This window comes from Carcharodon carcharias, unplaced genomic scaffold (assembly GCF_017639515.1).
Source record: "Carcharodon carcharias isolate sCarCar2 unplaced genomic scaffold, sCarCar2.pri scaffold_803_ctg1, whole genome shotgun sequence".
Taxonomy (NCBI): Eukaryota; Metazoa; Chordata; class Chondrichthyes; order Lamniformes; family Lamnidae; genus Carcharodon; species Carcharodon carcharias.
The window spans coordinates 80,001-106,068 of record NW_024471119.1 but is presented as its reverse complement, the minus strand read 5'-3'; the positions used below and the strand labels follow the sequence as shown (position 1 = coordinate 106,068).

The 26,068-nt window shown below is 49.8% G+C and overlaps 1 protein-coding gene across 1 annotated transcript in view; it reads right to left on the bottom strand.

Moving 5' to 3' along the window:
* Positions 1-1,011: 1,011 nt before the first annotated feature.
* Positions 1,012-26,068, bottom strand: part of LOC121275202 (syntaxin-3-like) — a 52,216-nt gene continuing 27,159 nt past the window's right edge. The window contains exons 6-7 of the mRNA XM_041182626.1: positions 3,138-3,246; positions 1,012-1,432 (exon numbers count right to left, since the gene is read on the bottom strand). Of these exons, the coding sequence (XP_041038560.1) occupies positions 3,160-3,246 (87 nt within the window). The 3' untranslated portion in view covers positions 1,012-1,432; positions 3,138-3,159. The remainder of the gene's footprint in view (positions 1,433-3,137; positions 3,247-26,068) is intronic.

Here is a 26,068-nt window from a genome sequence, read left to right as displayed (position 1 = left end):
GGGTTCACTGTAAACAGGATTCACTGTAATCGGGGGTTCACTGTAACAGGGGTTGACCGTAACCAGGGTTCACTGTAAACAGGGTTCACCGTAACCCAGGTTTCACTAAAACCAGGGTTTGACCATATCCACTCATTAACCATAACTGGGATTCTTTGTGGTTCCATACCAGATGGTAGAAATTTGGCAAAGTGGCTCATCAGACCCTGAGCAGTAAACTTTTTCTCACATACAAGGCATCAGGTTTTACCCCAACAAACTAAATGGTGATGCAGGCACGATCAATGCATTAGACATCAGAGTCCATCAATGGCAGTGATGGCTGGGGTTAAAGACTTGGAGGAAGACTCAATGAGTGAGAATGACGGGTTAACATGTCAATGAGTGGGAGTGAGTGAATGAAGAGTCAATGGGTGGGAGTGAAGGGGTAAAGAGTCAATTAGTGGATGAGGAGGTGAAGAGTCAATGATTGGGAGTGAGGGGATGAAGAGTCAATGATTGGAAGTGAGGGGATGAAGAGTCAATGATTGGGAGTGAGGGGATGAAGAGTCAATGATTGGGAGTGAGGGGACGAAGAGTCAATGATTGGGAGTGAGGGGATGAAGAGTCAATGATTGGAAGTGAGGGGATGAAGAGTCAATGATTGGGAGTGAGGGGATGAAGAGTCAATGATTGGGAGTGAGGGGACGAAGAGTCAATGATTGGGAGTGAGGAGGTGAAGAGTCAATGATTGGGAGTGAGGGGGTAAAGAGTCAAGAATTGGGAGTGAGGGGGTGAAGAGTCAATGATTGGGAGTGAGGGAATGAAGAGTCAATGATTGGGAGTGAGGGAATGAAGAGTCAATGATTGGGAGTGAGGGGATGAAGAGTCAATGATTGGGAGTGAGGGGATGAAGAGTCAGTGATTGGGAGTGAGGGGGTGAAGAGTCAGTGATTGGGAGTGAGGGGGTGAAGAGTCAATGATTGGGAGTGAGGGGGTAAAGAGTCAATGATTGGGAGTGAGGGGGTGAAGAGTCAATGATTGGGAGTGAGGGGGTGAAGAGTCAATGGTTGGGAGGGAGGAGATGGTGTCATCATTGGGAAGCAGGAAAGTAGTCGGTCTGAAAGTCTTGCTTGGCAGATTTGGGGGAACGACACAGGGAAGATGAGAAATGGTAGGATCAGCTGGGGTATCTAGGCGAAGCGATGGTGGGTCCAATCACGCTCTAGTCCCGGCGAGCCTCCAATCCAGCGGACACCACAGCAGCCGAAGTTCGACGATCTCCGCAGGGCAGAGCTTGCCAGGGAAGACCAAGGAGGGGGTGAAGCCAGAGGGAGGGCGAGATGGCGGGGTGGGGGGGAGCACTCAGGGTAACTCAGGATAAGGTGACGCTCAGGACAATGGTGAGGATGATGAGCAGGATCGCTATGCAGGCGAAGAGGACCAGGAGTTTCTGTAATTGGGAATGGGGAGAGAAAAAGAGGGAAACATGCGGGTTAACATCGAGGGAAATGAGGATACAACAGAGGTCCGAGGAGATCAGCAACGCACAATAAAGGAAGCGATAAACGGATGCCCACATCTACGCCAGGTCTTAACCGAACTGGCACGAGCCTACAGTGCCATTCGAGAGCAGGCTGATGTACGTGACCCGCTCCCGGAGTATGCTCAAGGGCAACACTCACAGGGGATGGAGATTGAAAGGGCACAGGGTTGGCACTCTGCGCTCACCCGGCTGAATATCCAGGCACCAGAGCAATGAATGACTGAAGGCTTCTGTCAGCTGCGGGTCAGTGTAGCTTTCAGAGCGCAGAAACAGGAGGTCGTGGATTCGAGGAAAAGCTCAAAGAGTCAGTACTGAGGGAGTGCCGCACTGTCGGAGGGTCAGTACTGAGGGAATGCCGTACTGTCGGAGGGTCAGTACTGAGGGAGTGCCGCACTGTCGGAGGGTCAGTACTGAGGGAGCGCGGCACTGTCGGAGGGTCAGTACTGAGGGAGTGCCGCACTGTCAGAGGGTCAGTACTGAGGGAGTGCCACACTGTCAGAGGGTCAGTACTGAGGGAGTGCCGCACTGTCAGAGGGTCAGTACTGAAGAAGTACCGCACTGTCGGAGGGTCAGTACTGAGGGAGTGCCGCACTGTCAGAGGGTCAGTACTGAAGAAGTACCGCACTGTCGGAGGGTCAGTACTGAGGGAGTGCCGAACTGTCGGAGGGTCAGTACTGAAGAAGTACCGCACTGTCGGAGGGTCAGTGCTGAGGGAGCGCCGCACTGTCGGAGGGTCAGTACTGAGTGAGTGCCGCACTGTCAGAGGGTCAGTACTGAGGGAGTGCCGCACTGTCGGAGGGTCAGTACTGAGGGAGAGCCGCACTGTCGGAGGGTCAGTACTGAGGGAGTGCCGCACTGTCGGAGGGTCAGTACTGAGGGAGTGCTGCACTGTCAGAGGGTCAGTACTGAGGGAGTGCCGCACTGTCAGAGGGTCAGTACTGAGGGAGTGCCGCACTGTCAGAGGGTCAGTACTGAGGGAGTGCCGCACTGTCGGAGGGTCAGCACTGAGGGAGTGCTGCACTGTAGGAGGGTCAGCACTGAGGGAGTGCCGCACTGTCGGGGGGTCAGCACTGAGGGAGTGCCGCACTGTCGGAGGGTCAGTACTGACGGAGTGCTGCACTGTCAGAGGGTCAGTACTGAGGGAGTGCCGCACTGTCGGAGGGTCAGCACTGAGGGAGTGCCGCACTGTAGGAGGGTCAGTACTGAGGGAGTGCCGCACTGTCGGAGGGTCAGCACTGTGGGAGTGCCGCACTGTCGGAGGGTCAGTACTGACGGAGTGCTGCACTGTCAGAGGGTCAGTACTGAGGGAGTGCCGCACTGTCGGAGGGTCAGCACTGAGGGAGTGCCGCACTGTCGGAGGGTCAGTACTGAGGGAGTGCCGCACTGTCGGAGGGTCAGCACTGTGGGAGTGCCGCACTGTCGGAGGGTCAGTACTGAGGGAAGCAGTGCACTGCCTGTGGTCAAATACACTGCGGACACAGTGGGGCAGACGACTGCTTTCCCTTCCCAAAGGAGTGGACAGAATATTGGGCTAGCGTTGAGAGATGAAGCACCACCACCAGCACCAGCAGGATAACACTGGTACTCACGGCCAGGCCAGGCAGAGATCTACCTGAAGAATGGGAGGGCCCTCCTCAGTGATTCAATCCAACCGATAAACCGATTATAAGGGCCACGATCGCCAGAATGATAACCAAAATCCCAACAATGATGATAGTTTTCTGCATGAAAGGGAAGAGGAGTCAATGGTGGAGTGAGGGCGGAGAGGAGTGAAGAGAGGAGCGGAGAGCAAGAGGGGAGTGAAGAGAGGAGCGGAGAGCAAGAGGGGAGTGAGGAGCAAGAGAGGAGTGAGGAGCAAGAGAGGAGTGAAGGGCAAGAGAGGAGTGAAGGGCAAGAGAGGAGCGAAGAGCAAGAGAGGAGCGAAGAGCAAGAGAGGAGCGAAGGGCAAGAGTGGAGTGAAGGGCAAGAGTGGAGTGAAGGGCAAGAGAGGAGTGAAGAACAAAAGAGGAGCGAAGAGCAAGAGAGGAGTGAAGGGCAAGAGCGGAGTGAAGGGCAAGAGAGGAGTGAAGAACAACAGAGGAGTGAAAAACAAGAGAGGAGCGAAGACCAAGAAAGGAATGAAGGGTAAGAGAGGAGCGAAGGGCAAGAGAGGAGTGAAAAAAAAGGAGTGAAGAACAAGAGAGGAGTGAAGGGCAAGAGAGAAAAACTCTGAGAGAACACACACGCCCCTCACTCTGATATAATCCACACCCCCCTCACTCTGATATAATCCACACCCCCCTCACTCTGATATAATCCACACCCCCCTCACACTGATATAATCCACACCCCCCTCACTCTGATATAATCCACACCCCCCTTACTCTGATATAATCCACACCCCCCTCAATCTGATATAATCCACACCCCCCTCACTCTGATATAATCCACACCCTCCCCTCACTCTGATATAATCCACACACCCCTCACTCTGATATAATCCACACCCCCCTCACTCTGATATAATCCACACTCCGCCCTCACTCTGATATAATCCACAGCCCCCTCACTCTGATATAATCCACAGTCCCCTCACTCTGATATAATCCACACCCCCCCTCACTCTGATATAATCCACACGCGCCCCTCACTCTGATATAATCCACACCCCCCTCACTCTGATATAATCCACACCCCCCCTCACTCTGATATAATCCACACTCCCCCCTCACTCTGATATAATCCACACCCCCCTCACTCTGATATAATCCACACCCCCCTCACTCTGATATAATCCACACCCCCTCACTCTGATATAATCCACACCCCCCTCACTCTGATATAATCCACACACCCCTCACTCTGATATAATCCACACCCCCTCACTCTGATATAATCCACACTCCCCTCACTCCGATATAATCCACAACCCCCTCACTCTGATATAATCCACACTCCCCCCTCACTCTGATATAATCCACACTCCCCCCTCACTCTGATATAATCCACACCGCCCTCACTCTGATATAATCCACACCCCCCCTCACTCTGATATAATCCACACTCCGCTCACTCTGATATAATCCACACCCCCCTGACTCTGATATAATCCACCCCTCCCCTCACTCTGATATAATCCACACTCCCCTCACTCTGATATAATCCACACTGCCCTCACTCTGATATAATCCACACCCCGCTCACTCTGATATAATACACACTCCCCTCACTCTGATATAATCCACACCCTCCCCTTCACTCTGATATAATCCACACCCCCCTCACTCTGATATAATCCACACCCTCCCCTTCACTCTGAAATAATCCACACCCCCCTCACTCTGATATAATCCACACCCCCCTCACTCTGATATAATCCACACTCCCCCCCTCACTCTGATATAATCCACACCTCCCCTCACTCTGATATAATCCACACCCCCCCTCACTCTGATATAATCCACACCACCCTCACTCTGATATAATCCACACCCCCCTCACTCTGATATAATCGACACACCCCTCACTCTCATATAATCCACACCCCCCTCACTCTGATATAATCCACACTCCCACTCACTCTGATATAATCCACACCCCCCTCACTCTGATATAATCCACATTCCCCTAACTCTGATATAATCCACACCCCCCTCACTCTGATATAATCCACACTCCCCTCACTCTGATATAATCCACACTCCCCTCACTCTGATATAATCCACACCCCCTCACTCTGATATAATCAACACCTCCCCTCACTCTGATATAATCAACACCTCCCCTCACTCTGATATAATCCACACCTCCCCTCACTCTGATATAATCCACACCCCCTCTCACTCTGATATAATCCACACCCCCCTCACTGATATAATCCACACACCCCTCACTCTGATATAATCCACGCCCCCTCACTCTGATATAATCCACACTCCCCCTCACTCTGATATAATCCACACTCCCCCTCACTCTGATATAATCCACACCCCCCCTCACTCTGATATAATCCACACCCCCCTCACTGATATAATCCACACACCCCTCACTCAGATATAATCCACACCCCCTCACTCTGATATAATCCACACTCCCCTCACTCCGATATAATCCACAACCCCCTCACTCTGATATAATCCACACTCCCCCCTCACTCTGATATAATCCACACTCCCCCCTCACTCTGATATAATCCACACCGCCCTCACTCTGATATAATCCACACCCCCCCTCACTCTGATATAATCCACACTCCGCTCACTCTGATATAATCCACACCCCCCTGACTCTGATATAATCCACCCCTCCCCTCACTCTGATATAATCCACACTCCCCTCACTCTGATATAATCCACACTGCCCTCACTCTGATATAATCCACACCCCGCTCACTCTGATATAATACACACTCCCCTCACTCTGATATAATCCACACCCTCCCCTTCAATCTGATATAATCCACACCCCCCTCACTCTGATATAATCCACACCCTCCCCTTCACTCTGAAATAATCCACACCCCCCTCACTCTGATATAATCCACACCCCCCTCACTCTGATATAATCCACACTCCCCCCCTCACTCTGATATAATCCACACCTCCCCTCACTCTGATATAATCCACACCCCCCCTCACTCTGATATAATCCACACCCCCCTCACTCTGATATAATCCACACCCCCCTCACTCTGATATAATCGACACACCCCTCACTCTCATATAATCCACACCCCCCTCACTCTGATATAATCCACACTCCCACTCACTCTGATATAATCCACACCCCCCCTCACTCTGATATAATCCACATTCCCCTAACTCTGATATAATCCACACCCCCCTCACTCTGATATAATCCACACTCCCCTCACTCTGATATAATCCACACTCCCCTCACTCTGATATAATCCACACCCCCTCACTCTGATATAATCAACACCTCCCCTCACTCTGATATAATCAACACCTCCCCTCACTCTGATATAATCCACACCTCCCCTCACTCTGATATAATCCACACCCCCTCTCACTCTGATATAATCCACACCCCCCTCACTGATATAATCCACACACCCCTCACTCTGATATAATCCACGCCCCCTCACTCTGATATAATCCACACTCCCCCTCACTCTGATATAATCCACACTCCCCCTCACTCTGATATAATCCACACCCCCCCTCACTCTGATATAATCCACACCCCCCTCACTGATATAATCCACACACCCCTCACTCAGATATAATCCACACCCCCTCACTCTGATATAATCCACACCCCCCTCACTCTGATATCATCCACACCCCCCTCACTCTGATATCATCCACACCCCCCTCACACTGATATAATCCACACCCTACCCCCCTCACTCTGATATATTCCACACCCCCCTCACTCTGATATAATCCACACCCCCCTCACTCTGATATAATCCACACCCCCCTCACTCTGATATAATCCACACCCACCTCAATCTGATATAATCCACACCTCCCTCACTCTGATATAATCCAAACCCCCCTCACACTGATATAATCCACACCCTCCTCACTCTGATATGATCCACACCCCCCTCACTCTGATATAATCCACACCCCCCCTCACTCTGATATAATCCACACCCCCCTCACTCTGATATAATCCACACTCCCCTCACTCTGATATAATCCACACTCCCCTCACTCTGATATAATCCACACTCCCCTCACTCTGATATAATCCACCCCTCCCCTCACTCTGATATAATCCACACCCCCCTCACTCTGATATAATCCACACCCTGCCCCCCTCACTCTGATATAATCCACACTCCCCTCACTCTGATATAATCCACACCCTGCCCCCCTCACTCTGATATAATCCACACCCCCCTCACTCTGATATAATCCACACCCTGCCCCCCTCACTCTGATATAATCCACACCCCCCTCACTCTGATATAATCCACACTCCCCTCACTCTGATATAATCCACACCCCCCTCACTCTGATATAATGCACACTCCCCTCACTCTGATATAATCTACACCCCCTCACTCTGATATAATCCACACCCTCCCCCCCTCACTCTGATATAATCCACACTCCCCTCATTCTGATATAATCCACACCCTGCCCCCCTCACTGATATAATCCACACTCCCCTCACTCTGATATAATCCACACCCCCCTCACTCTGATATAATCCACACCCCCCTCACTCTGATATAACCCACACTACCCTCACTCTGATATAATCCACACCCCCCTCACTCTGATAATATCCACACCCCCCTCACTCTGATATAATCCACACCCAGCCACCCTCACTCTGATATAATCCACCCCTCCCCTCACTCTGATATAATCCACACACCCCTCACTCTGATATAATCTACACCCGCCTCACTCTGATATAATCCACACCCCCCTCACTCTGATATAATCCACACCCCCCTCACTCTGATATAATCCACACTCCCCTCACTCTGATATAATCCACACTCCCCCTCACTCTGATATAATCCACACGCTCCCCTCACTATGATATAATCCACACCCCCCACTCACTGATATAATCCACACTCCCCTCACTCTGATATAATCCACACCCCCCTCACTCTGATATAATCCACACCCCCCTCACTCTGATATAATCCACACACCCCTCACTCTGATATAATCCACGCTCCCCTCACTCTGATATAATCCACACTCCCCCTCACTCTGATATAATCCACACCCCCCCTCACTCTGATATAATCCACACCCCCCCTCACTCTGATATAATCCACACCCCCCTCACTGATATAATCCACCCACCCCTCACTCAGATATAATCCACACCCCCTCACTCTGATATAATCCACACCCCCCCTCACTCTGATATCATCCACACCCCCCTCACTCTGATATCATCCACACCCCCCTCACACTGATATAATCCACACCCTACCCCCCTCACTCTGATATATTCCACACCCCCCTCACTCTGATATAATCCACACCCCCCTCACTCTGATATAATCCACACCCCCCTCACTCTGATATAATCCACACCCACCTCACTCTGATATAATCCACACCCCCCTCACTCTGATATAATCCAAACCCCCCTCACACTGATATAATCCACACCCTCCTCACTCTGATATGATCCACACCCCCCCTCACTCTGATATAATCCACACCCCCCCTCACTCTGATATAATCCACACCCCCCTCACTCTGATATAATCCACACTCCCCTCACTCTGATATAATCCACACTCCCCTCACTCTGATATAATCCACACTCCCCTCACTCTGATATAATCCACACCCCCCTCACTCTGATAAAATGCACACTCCCCTCACTCTGATATAATCTACACCCCCTCACTCTGATATAATCCACACCCTCCCCCCCTCACTCTGATATAATCCACACTCCGCCCTCACTCTGATATAATCCACACCCCCCTCACTCTGATATAATCCACACCTGCCCCCTCAAATCCACTCACTCTGATATAATCCACACCCCCCCTCACTCTGATATAATCCACACCCCCCTCACTCTGATATAATCCACACTCCCCTCACTCTGATATAATCCACACTCCCCTCACTCTGATATAATCCACACTCCCCTCACTCTGATATAATCCACACCCCCCTCACTCTGATATAATCCACACGCTCCCCTCACTATGATATAATCCACACCCCCATCACTCTGATATAATCCACACTCCCCTCACACTGATATAATCCACACCCCCCTCACTCTGATATAATCCACACCCCCCTCACTCTGATATAATCCACACCCTGCCCCCTCACTCTGATATAATCCACACCCCACTCACTCTGATATAATCCGCACCCCCCTCACTCTGATATAATCCACACCCCCCTCACTCTGATATAATCCACACCCCCCTCACTCTGATATAATCCACACCCCCCTCACTCTGATATAATCCACACCCCCCTCACTCTGATATAATCCACACCCCCCTCACTCTGATATAATCTACACTCCCCTCACTCTGATATAATCCACACACTCCTCACTCTGATATAATCCACACCCTCCCCTCACTCTGATGTAATCCAAACCCCCCTCACTCTGATATAATCCTCACCCTCCCCCCCTCACTCTGATATAATCCACACCCCCCTCACTCTGATATAATCCACACTCACCCCCCTAAATCTGATATAATCCACACCCCCCTCACTCTGATATAATCCACACCCTCCCCCCCCTCACTCTGATATAATCCACACCCCCCTCACTCTGATATAATCCACACTCACCCCCCTCAATCTGATATAATCCACACACCTCTCACTCTGATATAATCCACACCCTTCCCCCCTCACTCTGATATAATCCACACTCCCCTCACTCTGATATAATCCACACCCCCCTCACTGTGATATAATCCACACTCCCCTCACTCTAATATAATCCACACTCCCCTCACACTGATATAATCCACAATCCCCTCACTCTGATATAATCCACACTCCCCTCACTCTGATATAATCCACACTCCCCTCACTCTGATATAATCGACACCCTCCCCCCCTCACTCTGATATAATCCACACCCCTATCACTCTGATATAATCCACAACCCCCTCACTCTGATATAATCCACACCCCCCTCACTCTGATATAATCCACACCCCCCTCACTCTGATATAATCCACACCCCTTTCAATCTGATATAATCCACACTCCTCTCACTCTGATATAATCCACACTCCCCTCACTCTGATATAATCCACACACCCCTCACTCTGATATAATCCACACTCCCCCCACACACTGATATAATCCACACCCCCCTCACTCTGATATAATCCACACCCCTCACTCTGATATAATCCACACCCCTCACTCTGATATAATCCACACTCCCCCCTCACTCTGATATAATCCACACCCCCCTCACTCTGATATAATCCACACCCCCCTCACTCTGATATAATCCACACCCCCTCACTCTGATATAATCCACACTCCCCTCACTCTGATATAATCCACACCCCCCACACTCTGATATAATCCACACCCCTATCACTCTGATATAATCCACACCTTCCCCCCCTCACTCTGATATAATCCACACCCCCCTCACTCTGATATAATCCACACCCCCCTCACTCTGATATAATCCACACTCACCCCCCTCAATCTGATATAATCCACACACCCCTCACTCTGATATAATCCACACCCTCCCCCCCTCACTCTGATACAATCCACACTCCCCTCACTCTGATATAATCCACAAACCCCTCACTCTGATATAATCCACACCCCCCTCACTCTGATATAATCCACACTCCCCTCACTCTAATATAATCCACACTCCCCTCACTCTGATATAATCCACACCCCCCTCACTCTGATATAATCCACACTCCCCTCACTCTGATATAATCCACACCCCCCTCACTCTGATATAATCCACACCCCCTCACTCTGATATAATCCACACTCCCCTCACTCTGATATAATCCACACCCCCCTCACTCTGATATATTCCACACTCCCCTCACTCTGATATAATCCACACCCCCTCACTCTGATATAATCCACACTCCCCTCACTCTGATATAATCCACACCCCCCTCACTCTGATATAATCCACACCCCCCTCACTCTGATATAATGCACACTCCCCTCACTCTGATATAATCTACACCCCCTCACTCTGATATAATCCACACCCTCCCCCCCTCACTCTGATATAATCCACACTCCCCTCACTCTGATATAATCCACACCCTGCCCCCCTCACTGATATAATCCACACTCCCCTCACTCTGATATAATCCACACCCCCCTCACTCTGATATAACCCACAATACCCTCACTCTGATATAATCCACACCCCCCTCACTCTGATATCATCCACACCCCCCTCACTCTGATATCATCCACACCCCCCTCACTCTGATATCATCCACACCCCCCTCACACTGATATAATCCACACCCTACCCCCCTCACTCTGATATATTCCAAACCCCCCTCACTCTGATATAATCCACACCCCCCTCACTCTGATATAATCCACACCCCCCTCACTCTGATATAATCCACACCCACCTCACTCTGATATAATCCACACCCCCCTCACTCTGATATAATCCAAACCCCCCTCACACTGATATAATCCACACCCTCCTCACTCTGATATGATCCACACCCCCCTCACTCTGATATAATCCACACCCCCCCTCACTCTGATATAATCCACACCCCCCTCACTCTGATATAATCCACACTCCCCTCACTCTGATATAATCCACACTCCCCTCACTCTGATATAATCCACACTCCCCTCACTCTGATATAATCCACACCCCCCTCACTCTGATATAATGCACACTCCCCTCACTCTGATATAATCTACACCCCCTCACTCTGATATAATCCACACCCTCCCCCCCTCACTCTGATATAATCCACACTCCGCCCTCACTCTGATATAATCCACACCCCCCTCACTCTGATATAATCCACACCCCCCTCACTCTGATATAATCCACACCCCCCTCACTCTGATATAACCCACACCCCCCTCACTCTGATATAGTCCACACTCCCCTCACTCTAATATAATCCACACTCCCCTCACTCTGATATAATCCACACCCCCCTCACTCTGATATAATCCACACTCCCCTCACTCTGATATAAACCACACCCCCCTCACTCTGATATAATCCACACCCCCTCACTCTGATATAATCCACACTGCCCTCACTCTGATATAATCCACACCCCCCTCACTCTGATATAATCCACACTCCCCTCACTCTGATATAATCCACACCCCCTCACTCTGATATAATCCACACTCCCCCTCACTCTGATATAATCCACACCCCCCTCACTCTGATATAATGCACACTCCCCTCACTCTGATATAATCTACACCCCCTCACTCTGATATAATCCACACCCTCCCCCCCTCACTCTGATATAATCCACACTCCCCTCACTCTGATATAATCCACACCCTGCCCCCCTCACTGATATAATCCACACTCCCCTCACTCTGATATAATCCACACCCCCCTCACTCTGATATAATCCACACCCCCCTCACTCTGATATAACCCACACTACCCTCACTCTGATATAATCCACACCCCCCTCACTCTGATAATATCCACACCCCCCTCACTCTGATATAATCCACACCCAGCCACCCTCACTCTGATATAATCCACCCCTCCCCTCACTCTGATATAATCCACACACCCCTCACTCTGATATAATCTACACCCGCCTAACTCTGATATAATCCACACCCCCCTCACTCTGATATAATCCACACCCCCCTCACTCTGATATAATCCACACTCCCCTCACTCTGATATAATCCACACTCCCCTCACTCTGATATAATCCACACCCCCCTCACTCTGATATAATCCACACGCTCCCCTCACTATGATATAATCCACACCCCCCACTCACTGATATAATCCACACTCCCCTCACTCTGATATAATCCACACTCCCCTCACTCTGATATAATCCACACCCTCCCCCCCTCACTCTGATATAATCCACACGCTCCCCTCACTATGATATAATCCACACCCCCCACTCACTGATATAATCCACACACCCCTCACTCTGATATAATCCACACCCCCCTCACTCTGATATAATCCACACTCCCCTCACTCTGATATAATCCACACCCCCCTCACTCTGATATAATCCACACCCCCCTCACTCTGATATAATCCACACACCCCTCACTCTGATATAATCCACGCCCCCTCACTCTGATATAATCCACACTCCCCCTCACTCTGATATAATCCACACCCCCCCTCACTCTGATATAATCCACACCCCCCCTCACTCTGATATAATCCACACCCCCCTCACTGATATAATCCACACACCCCTCACTCAGTTATAATCCACACCCCCTCACTCTGATATAATCCACACCCCCCTCACTCTGATATCATCCACACCCCCCTCACTCTGATATCATCCACACCCCCCTCACTCTGATATAATCCACACCCCCCTCACACTGATATAATCCACACCCCCCTCACTCTGATATATTCCACACCCCCCTCACTCTGATATAATCCACACCCCCCTCACTCTGATATAATCCACACCCCCCTCACTCTGATATAATCCACACCCACCTCACTCTGATATAATCCACACCCCACTCACTCTGATATAATCCAAACCCCCTCACACTGATATAATCCACACCCTCCTCACTCTGATATGATCCACACCCCCCCTCACTCTGATATAATCCACACCCCCCCTCACTCTGATATAATCCACACCCCCCTCACTCTGATATAATCCACACTCCCCTCACTCTGATATAATCCACACTCCCCTCACTCTGATATAATCCACACTCCCCCTCACTCTGATATAATCCACACCCCCCTCACTCTGATATAATCCACACCCCCCTCACTCTGATAAAATGCACACTCCCCTCACTCTGATATAATCTACACCCCCTCACTCTGATATAATCCACACCCTCCCCCCCTCACTCTGATATAATCCACACTCCGCCCTCACTCTGATATAATCCACACCCCCCTCACTCTGATATAATCCACACCCTGCCCCCCTCACTGATATAATCCACACTCCCCTCACTCTGATATAATCCACACCCCCCTCACTCTGATATAATCCACACCCCCCTCACTCTGATATAATCCACACTACCCTCACTCTGATATAATCCACACCCCCCTCACTCTGATAAAATCCACACGCCCCTCACTCTGATATAATCCACACCCAGCCACCCTCACTCTGATATAATCCACCCCTCCCCTCACTCTGATATAATCCACACACCCCTCACTCTGATATAATCCACACCCGCCTCACTCTGATATAATCCACACCCCCCTCACTCTGATATAATCCACACCCCCCTCACTCTGATATAATCCACACTCCCCACACTCTGATATAATCCACACTCCCCTCACTCTGATATAATCCACACTCCCCTCACTCTGATATAATCCACACCCCCCTCACTCTGATATAATCCACACGCTCCCCTCACTATGATATAATCCACACCCCCATCACTCTGATATAATCCACACTCCCCTCACACTGATATAATCCACACCCCCCTCACTCTGATATAATCCACACCCCCCTCACTCTGATATAATCCACACCCTGCCCCCTCACTCTGATATAATCCACACCCCCCTCACTCTGATATAATCCGCACCCCCCTCACTCTGATATAATCCACACCCCCCTCACTCTGATATAATCCACACCCCCCTCACTCTGATATAATCCACACCCCCCTCACTCTGATATAATCCACACCCCCCTCACTCTGATATAATCTACACTCCCCTCACTCTGATATAATCCACACACTCCTCACTCTGATATAATCCACACCCTCCCCTCACTCTGATATAATCCAAACCCCCCTCACTCTGATATAATCCTCACCCTCCCCCCCTCACTCTGATATAATCCACACCCCCCTCACTCTGATATAATCCACACTCACCCCCCTAAATCTGATATAATCCACACCCCCCTCACTCTGATATAATCCACACCCTCCCCCCCTCACTCTGATATAATCCACACCCCCCTCACTCTGATATAATCCACACTCACCCCCCTCAATCTGATATAATCCACACACCACTCACTCTGATATAATCCACACCCTTCCCCCCTCACTCTGATATAATCCACACTCCCCTCACTCTGATATAATCCACACTCCCCCTCACTCTGATATAATCCACACCCCCCTCACTGTGATATAATCCACACCCCCCTCACTCTAATATAATCCACACTCCCCTCACACTGATATAATCCACAATCCCCTCACTCTGATATAATCCACACTCCCCTCACTCTGATATAATCCACACTCCCCTCACTCTGATATAATCGACACCCTCCCCCCCTCACTCTGATATAATCCACACCCCTATCACTCTGATATAATCCACAACCCCCTCACTCTGATATAATCCACACCCCCCTCACTCTGATATAATCCACACCCCCCTCACTCTGATATAATCCACACCCCCCTCGCTCTGATATAATCCACACCCCCCTCACTCTGATATAATCCACACGCCCCTCACTCTGATATAATCCACACTCCCCTCACACTGATATAATCCACCCCTCCCCTCACTATGATATAATCCACACCCCCCTCAATCTGATATAATCCACACTCCTCTCACTCTGATATAATCCACACTCCCCTCACTCTGATATAATCCACACACCCCTCACTCTGATATAATCCACACTCCCCTCACTCTGATATAATCCACACTCCCCCCACACACTGATATAATCCACACCCCCCTCACTCTGATATAATCCACACCCCTCACTCTGATATAATCCACACCCCTCACTCTGACATAATCCACACTCCCCCCTCACTCTGATATAATCCACACCCCCCTCACTCTGATATAATCCACACCCCCCTCACTCTGATATAATCCGCACCCCCTCACTCTGATATAATCCACACTCCCCTCACTCTGATATAATCCACACCCCCCACACTCCTGATATAATCCACACCCCTATCACTCTGATATAATCCACACCCTCCCCCCCTCACTCTGATATAATCCACACCCCCCTCACTCTGATATAATCCACACCCCCCTCACTCTGATATAATCCACACTCACCCCCCTCAATCTGATATAATCCACACACCCCTCACTCTGATATAATCCACACCCTCCCCCCCTCACTCTGATACAATCCACACTCCCCTCACTCTGATATAATCCACACACCCCTCACTCTGATATAATGCACACCCCCCTCACTCTGATATAATCCACACTCCCCTCACTCTAATATAATCCACACTCCCCTCACTCTGATATAATCCACACCCCCCTCACTCTGATATAATCCACACTCCCCTCACTCTGATATAATCCACACCCCCCTCACTCTGATATAATCCACACCCCCTCACTCTGATATAATCCACACTCCCCTCACTCTGATATAATCCACACCCCCCTCACTCTGATATAATCCACACTCCCCTCACTCTGATATAATCCACACCCCATCACTCTGATATAATCCACACTCCCCTCACTCTGATATAATCCACACTCCCCTCACTCTGATATAATCCACACCCCCCTCACTCTGATATAATCCACACCCTGCCCCACTCACTCTGATATAATCCACAGTCCCCTCACTCTGATATAATCCACACCCTCACCCCTCACGCTGATATAAAACACACCCTCCCCTCACTCTGATATAATCGACACCCTCCCCCCCTCACTCTGATATAATCCACACCCCTATCACTCTGATATAATCCACACCCCCCTCACTCTGATATAATCCACACCCCCATCACTCTGATATAATCCACACGCGCCCCTCACTCTGATATAATCCACACGCGCCCCTCACTCTGATATAATCCACACCCCCATCACTCTGATATAATCCACACGCGCCCCTCACTCTGATATAATCCACACGCGCCCCTCACTCTGATATAATCCACACCCCCCTCACTCTGATATAATCCACACTCCCCCTCACTCTGATATAATCCACACCCCCCTCACTCTGATATAATCCACACACCCCCCTCACTCTGATATAATCCACACCCCCCTCACTCTGATATAATCCACACCCCCCTCACTCTGATATAATCGACACCCTCCCCCCCCCCACTCTGATATAATCCACACCCCCCCTCACTCTGATATAATCCACACACCCCTCACTCTGATATAATCCACACCCCCCACACTCTGATATAATCCACACCCCTATCACTCTGATATAATCCACACCCTGCCCCCCTCACTCTGATATAATCCACACACCCCTCACTCTGATATAATCCACACCCCTATCACTCTGATATAATCCACACTCCCCTCACTCTGATATAATCCACACCCCCCTCACTCTGATATAATCCACACTCCCCTCACTCTGATATAATCCACACCCCCCTCACTCTGATATAATCCACACCCCCCTCACTCTGATATAATCCACACTCCCCTCACTCTGATATAATCCACACCCCCCCTCACTCTGATATAATCCACCCCTCCCCTCACTCTGATATAATCCACACCCCCCTCACTCTGATATAATCCACACTCACCCCTCACTCTGATATAATCCACACACCCCTCACTCTGATATAATCCACGCCCCCTCACTCTGATATAATCCACACCCCCCTCACTCTGATATAATCCACACCCCCCTCACTCTGATATAATGCACACTCCCCTCACTCTGATATAATCCACACCCCCCTCACTCTGATATAATGCACACTCCCCTCACTCTGATATAATCCACACCCAGCCACCCTCACTCTGATATAATCCACCCCCCCCCTCACTCTGATATAATCCACACTCCCCTCACTCTGATATAATCCACACCCCCCTCACTCTGATATAATGCACACTCCCCTCACTCTGATATAATCCGCACCCCCCTCACTCTGATATAATCCACACCCCCCTAACTCTGATATAATCCACACTCCCCTCACTCTGATATAATCCACACCCCCCTCACTCTGATATAATCCACACTCCCCTCACTCTGATATAATCCGCACCCCCCTCACTCTGATATAATCCACACCCCCCCTCACTCTGATATAATCCACACCCCCCTCACTCTGATATGATCCACAACCCCCTCACTCTGATATAATCCACACCCCCTCACTCTGATATAATCCACACCCTCCCCCCTCACTCTGATATAATCCGCACCCCCCTCACTCTGATATAATCCACACCCCCCTCACTCTGATATAATCCACACTCCCCTCACTCTGATATAATCCACACCCCCCTCACTCTGATATAATCCACACTCCCCTCACTCTGATATAATCCACACCCACCTCACTCTGATATAATCCACACCCCCCTCACTCTGATATAATCCACACCCCCCCTCACTCTGATATAATCCACACCCCCCTCACTCTGATATAATCCACACCCTCCCCTCACTCTGATATAATCCACACCCCCCTCACTCTGATATAATCCACACACCCCTCACTCTGATATAATCCACACCCTCCCCTCACTCTGATATAATCCACACACCCCTCACTCTGATATAATCCACACCCCCCTCACTCTGATATTATCCACACTCGCCCCTCACTCTGATATAATCCACACCCCCTCACTCTGATATAATCCAAACCCCCCTCACTCTGATATAATCCACACCCCCCCTCACTCTGATATAATCCACACCCCCCTCACTCTGATATAATCCACACCCCCCTCACTCTGATATAATCCACACCCTCCCCTCACTCTGATATAATCCACACCCCCCTCACTCTGATATAATCCACACCCTCCCCTCACTCTGATATAATTCTCACCCCCTCACTCTGATATAATCCACACTCGCCCCTCACTCTGATATAATCCACACCCTCCCCTCACTCTGATATATTCCACACCCCCCTCACTCTGATATAATCCACACTCCCCCCTCACTCTGATATAATCCACACCCCCCTCACTCTGATATAATCCACACTCCCCCCTCACTCTGATATAATCCACACCCCCCTCACTCTGATATAATCCACACCCCCCTCACTCTGATATAATCCACACCCCCATCACTCTGATATAATCCACACTCCCCTCACTCTGATATAATCCACACTCCCCTCACTCTGATATAATCCACACCCCCCTCACTCTGATATAATCCACACTCCCCTCACTCTGATATAATCGACACCCTCCCCCCCTCACTCTGATATAATCCACACCCTCCCCTCACTCTGATATCATCCACACCCCCCTCACTCTGATATAATCCACACCCTCCCCTCACTCTGATATAATCCACACTCCCCTCACTCTGATATAATCCACACACCCCTCACTCTGATATAATCCACACCCTCCACTCACTCTGATATAATCCACACCCCCCTCACTCTGATATAATCCACACGCCCCTCACTCTGATATAATCCACACCCCCCTCACTCTGATATAATCCACACCCCCCTCACTCTGATATAATCCACACTCCCCTCACTCTGATATAATCCACACCCCCCTCACTCTGATATAATCCACACCCTCCCCTCACTCTGATATAATCCACACTCCCCTCACTCTGATATAATCCACACCCTCCCCTCACTCTGATATAATCCACACTCCCCTCACTCTGATATAATCCACACCCCCCTCACTCTGATATTATCCACACTCCCCCTCACTCTGATATAATCCACACCCCCCTCACTGATATAATCCACACACCCCTCACTCTGATATAATCGACACCCCCCTCACTTTGATATAATCCACACTCCCCTCACTCTGATATAATCCACACTCCCCTCACTCTGATATAATCCACACCCCCCTCACTCTGATATAATCCACACCCCCCTCACTCTGATATAATCCACACCCCCCTCACTCTGATATAATCCACACCCTGCCCCCCTCACTCTGATATAATCCACACCCACCTCACTCTGATATAATCCACACCCCCCTCACTCTGATATAATCCACACCCCCTGACTCTGATATAATCCACACCCCCTCTCACTCTGATATAATCCGCACCCCCCTCACTCTGATATAATCCACACTCCCCTCACTCTGATATAATCCACACCCTCCCCCCCTCACTCTGATATAATCCACACCCCCCCTCACTCTGATATAATCCACACCCCCCTCACTCTGATATAATCCACACCCTGCCCCCCTCACTCTGATATAATCCACACACTCCCCTCACTCTGATATAATCCACACCCCCCTCACTCTGATATAATCCAGACACCCCCTCACTCTGATATAATCCACACCCCCATCACTCTGATATAATCCACACCCCCATCACTTTGATATAATCCACACCCCCCTCACTCTGATATAATCCACACCCCCATCACTCTGATATAATCCACACTCCCCTCACTCTGATATAATCCACACCCTCCCCTCACTCTGATATAATCCACACTCCCCTCACTCTGATATAATCCACACCCCCTCACTCTGATATAATCCACACTCCCCTCACTCTGATATAATCCACACTCCCCTCACTCTGATATAATCCACATCCCCACTCACTCTGATATAATCCACACCCTCCCCTCACTCTGATATAATCCACACCCGCCTCAGTCTGATATAATCCACACCCCCCTCACTCTGATATAATCCACACCCCCCTCACTCTGATATAATCCACACCCCCCTCACTCTGATATAATCCACATCCCCCTCACTCTGATATAATCCACACCCCCCCTCACTCTGATATAATCCACACCCCCCTCACTCTGATATAATCCACATCCCCCTCACTCTGATATAATCCACACCCTGCCCCCCTCACTCTGATATAATCCACACCCCCCTCACTCTGATATAATCCACACCCCCCTCACTCTGATATAATCCACACCCCCTGACTCTGATATAATCCACACCCCCCTCTCACTCTGATATAATCCGCACCCCCCTCACTCTGATATAATCCACACCCCCTCACTCTGATATAATCCACACCCTCCCCCCCTCACTCTGATATAATCCACACCCCCCCTCACTCTGATATAATCCACACCCCCCTCACTCTGATATAATCCACACTCTGCCCCCCTCACTCTGATATAATCCACACACTCCCCTCACTCTGATATAATCCACACCCCCCTCACTCTGATATAATCCACACCCCCCCTCACTCTGATATAATCCACACCCCCCTCACTCTGATATAATCCACACCCCCCTCACTCTGATATAATCCACACCCCCCTCACTTTGATATAATCCACACTCCCCTCACTCTGATATAATCCACACCCCCTCACTCTGATATAATCCACACCCCCCTCACTCTGATATAATCCACACCCCCCTCACTCTGATATAATCCACACCCCCCTCACTCTGATATAATCCACACCCCCCTCACTCTGATATAATCCACACCCCCCTCACTCTGATATAATCCACACCCCCCTCACTCTGATATAATCCACACCCTGCCCCCCTCACTCTGATATAATCCACACTCCCCTCACTCTGATATAATCCGCACCCCCCTCACTCTGATATAATCCACACTCCCCTCACTCTGATATAATCCACACCCTCCCCCCCTCACTCTGATATAATCCACACCCCCCCTCACTCTGATATAATCCACACCCCCCTCACTCTGATATAATCCACACCCTGCCCCCCTCACTCTGAAATAATCCACACTCGCCCCTCACTCTGATATAATCCACACCCCCCTCACTCTGATATAATCCACACTCCCCTCACTCTGATATAATCCAAACCCCCCTCACTCTGATATAATCCACACCCTCCCCTCACTCTGATATAATCCACACCCCCCTCACTCTGATATAATCCACACCCTCCCCTCACTCTGATATAATCCACACCCCCTCACTCTGAAATAATCCACACTCGCCCCTCACTCTGATATAATCCACACCCTCCCCTCACTCTGATATAATCCACACCCCCCTCACTCTGATATAATCCACACCCCCCTCACTCTGATATAATCCACACCCCCCTCACTCTGATATAATCCACACTCCCCCCTCACTCTGATATAATCCACACCCCCCTCACTCTGATATAATCCACACTCCCCCCTCACTCTGATATAATCCACACCCCCCTCACTCTGATAGAATCCACACCCCCCTCACTCTGATATAATCCACACCCCCCTCACTCTGATATAATCCACACTCCCCTCACTCTGATATAATCCACACTCCCCTCACTCTGATATAATCCACACCCCCCTCACTCTGATATAATCCACACCCTCCCCTCACTCTGATATAATCCACACCCCCCTCACTCTGATATAAGCCACACCCCCCTCATTCTGATATAATCCACACCCCCCTCACTCTGATATAATCCACACCCCCCTCACTCTGATATAATCCACACCCCCCTCACTCTGATATAATCCACACCCCCCTCACTCTGATATAATCCACACTCCCCTCACTATGATATAATCCACACACCCCTCACTCTGATATATTCGACACCCCCCTCACTTTGATATAATCCACACTCCCCTCACTCTGATATAATCCACACCCCCTCACTCTGATATAATCCACACCCCCCTCACTCTGATATAATCCACACCCCCCTCACTCTGATATAATCCACACCCCCCTCACTCTGATATAATCCACACCCCCCTCACTCTGATATAATCCACACCCCCCTCACTCTGATATAATCCACACCCCCCTCACTTTGATATAATCCACACTCCCCTCACTCTGATATAATCCACACCCCCTCACTCTGATATAATCCACACCCCCCTCACTCTGATATAATCCACACCCCCCTCACTCTGATATAATCCACACCCCCCTCACTCTGATATAATCCACACCCCCCTCACTCTGATATAATCCACACCCCCCTCACTCTGATATAATCCACACCCCCTCACTCTGATATAATCCACACCCTGCCCCCCTCACTCTGATATAATCCACACTCCCCTCACTCTGATATAATCCGCACCCCCCTCACTCTGATATAATCCACACTCCCCTCACTCTGATATAATCCACACCCTCCCCCCCTCACTCTGATATAATCCACACCCCCCCTCACTCTGATATAATCCACACCCCCCTCACTCTGATATAATCCACACCCTGCCCCCCTCACTCTGAAATAATCCACACTCGCCCCTCACTCTGATATAATCCACACCCCCCTCACTCTGATATAATCCACACTCCCCTCACTCTGATATAATCCAAACCCCCCTCACTCTGATATAATCCACACACTCCCCTCACTCTGATATAATCCACACCCCCCTCACTCTGATATAATCCACACTCCCCTCACTCTGATATAATCCACACCCCCCTCACTCTGATATAATCCACACCCCTCTCACTCTGATATAATCCACACCCCCCCTCACTCTGATATAATCCACACCCCCCTCACTCTGATATAATCCACACCCTCCCCTCACTCTGATATAATCCACACACCCCTCACTCTGATATAATCAACACTCCCCTCACTCTGATATAATCCACACCCTGCCCCCCTCACTCTGATATAATCCACACACTCCCCTCACTCTGATATAATCCACACCCCCCTCACTCTGATATAATCCACACCCCCCTCACTCTGATATAATCCACACCCCCCTCACTCTGATATAATCCACACCCCCCTCACTCTGATATAATCCACACCCTGCCCCCCTCACTCTGAAATAATCCACACTCGCCCCTCACTCTGATATAATCCACACCCCCCTCACTCTGATATAATCCACACTCCCCTCACTCTGATATAATCCAAACCCCCCTCACTCTGATATAATCCACACACTCCCCTCACTCTGATATAATCCACACCCCCCTCACTCTGATATAATCAACACTCCCCTCACTCTGATATAATCCACACACCCCTCACTCTGATATAATCAACACTCCCCTCACTCTGATATAATCCACACCCCCCCTCACTCTGATATAATCCACACCCCCCTCACTCTGATATAATCCACACCCTCCCCTCACTCTGATATAATCCACACACCCCCTCACTCTGATATAATCCACACCCTCCCCTCACTCTGATATAATCCACACGCCCCTCACTCTGATATAATCCACACTCCCCCCTCACTCTGATATAATCCACACCCTCCCCCCCTCACTCTGATATAATCCACACCCCCCTCACTCTGATATAATCCACACCCTCCCCTCACTCTGATATAATCCACACCCCCCTCACTCTGATATAATCCACACTCCCCCCTCACTCTGATATAATCCACACCCCCCTCACTCTGATATAATCCACACCCTGCCCCCCTCACTCTGATATAATCCACACCCTCCCCCCCTCACTCTGATATAATCCACACCCTCCCCTCACTCTGATATAATCCACACCCTCCCCCCCTCACTCTGATATAATCCACACCCTCCCCTCACTCTGATAAAATCCACACGCCCCTCACTCTGATATAATCCACACCCCCCTCACTCTGATATAATCCAAACGCCCCTCACTCTGATATAATCCACACCCCCCTCACTCTGATATAATCCACACGCCCCTCACTCTGATATAATCCACACCCTCCCCTCACTCTGATATAATCCACACCCCCCTCACTCTGATATAATCCACACCCCCCTCACTCTGATATAATCCACACGCCCCTCACTCTGATATAATCCACACGCCCCTCACTCTGATATAATCCACACTCCCCTCACTCTGATATAATCCACACCCTCCCCTCACTCTGATATAATCCACACCCCCCTCACTCTGATATAATCCACACGCCCCTCACTCTGATATAATCCACACCCTCCCCTCACTCTGATATAATCCACACCCCCCTCACTCTGATATAATCCACACTCCCCTCACTCTGATATAATCCACACTCCCCTCACTCTGATATAATCCACACCCTCCCCCCCTCACTCTGATATAATCCACACTCCCCTCACTCTGATATAATCCAAACCCCCCTCACTCTGATATAATCCACACACTCCCCTCACTCTGATATAAACCACACCCCCATCACTCTGATATAATCCACACCCCCCTCACTCTGATATAATCCACACTCCCCTCACTCTGATATAATCCACACCCCCCTCACTCTGATATAATCCACACCCCCCTCACTCTGATATAATCCACACCCCTCTCACTCTGATATAATCCACACCCCCCCTCACTCTGATATAATCCACACCCCCCTCACTCTGATATAATCCACACCCTCCCCTCACTCTGATATAATCCACACACCCCTCACTCTGATATAATCCACACCCTCCCCTCACTCTGATATAATCCACACCCCCCTCACTCTGATATAATCCACACTCCCCCCTCACTCTGATATAATCCACACCCCCCTCACTCTGATATAATCCACACCCCCTCACTCTGATATAATCCACAGCCCCCTCACTCTGATAAAATCCACACGCCCCTCACTCTGATATAATCCACACGCCCCTCACTCTGATATAATCCACACCCCCCTCACTCTGATATAATCCACACCCCCCTCACTTTGATATAATCCACACTCCCCTCACTCTGATATAATCCACACCCCCCTCACTCTGATATAATCCACACTCCCCTCACTCTGATATAATCCACACCCCCCTCACTCTGATATAATCCACACGCTCCCCTCACTCTGATATAATCCACACCCCCCTCACTTTGATATAATCCACACCCCCCTCACTCTGATATAATCCACACTCCCCTCACTCTGATATAATCCACACCCCCCTCACTCTGATATAATCCACACCCCCTCACTCTGATATAATCCACACACTCCCCTCACTCTGATATAATCCACACCCCCCTCACTCTGAT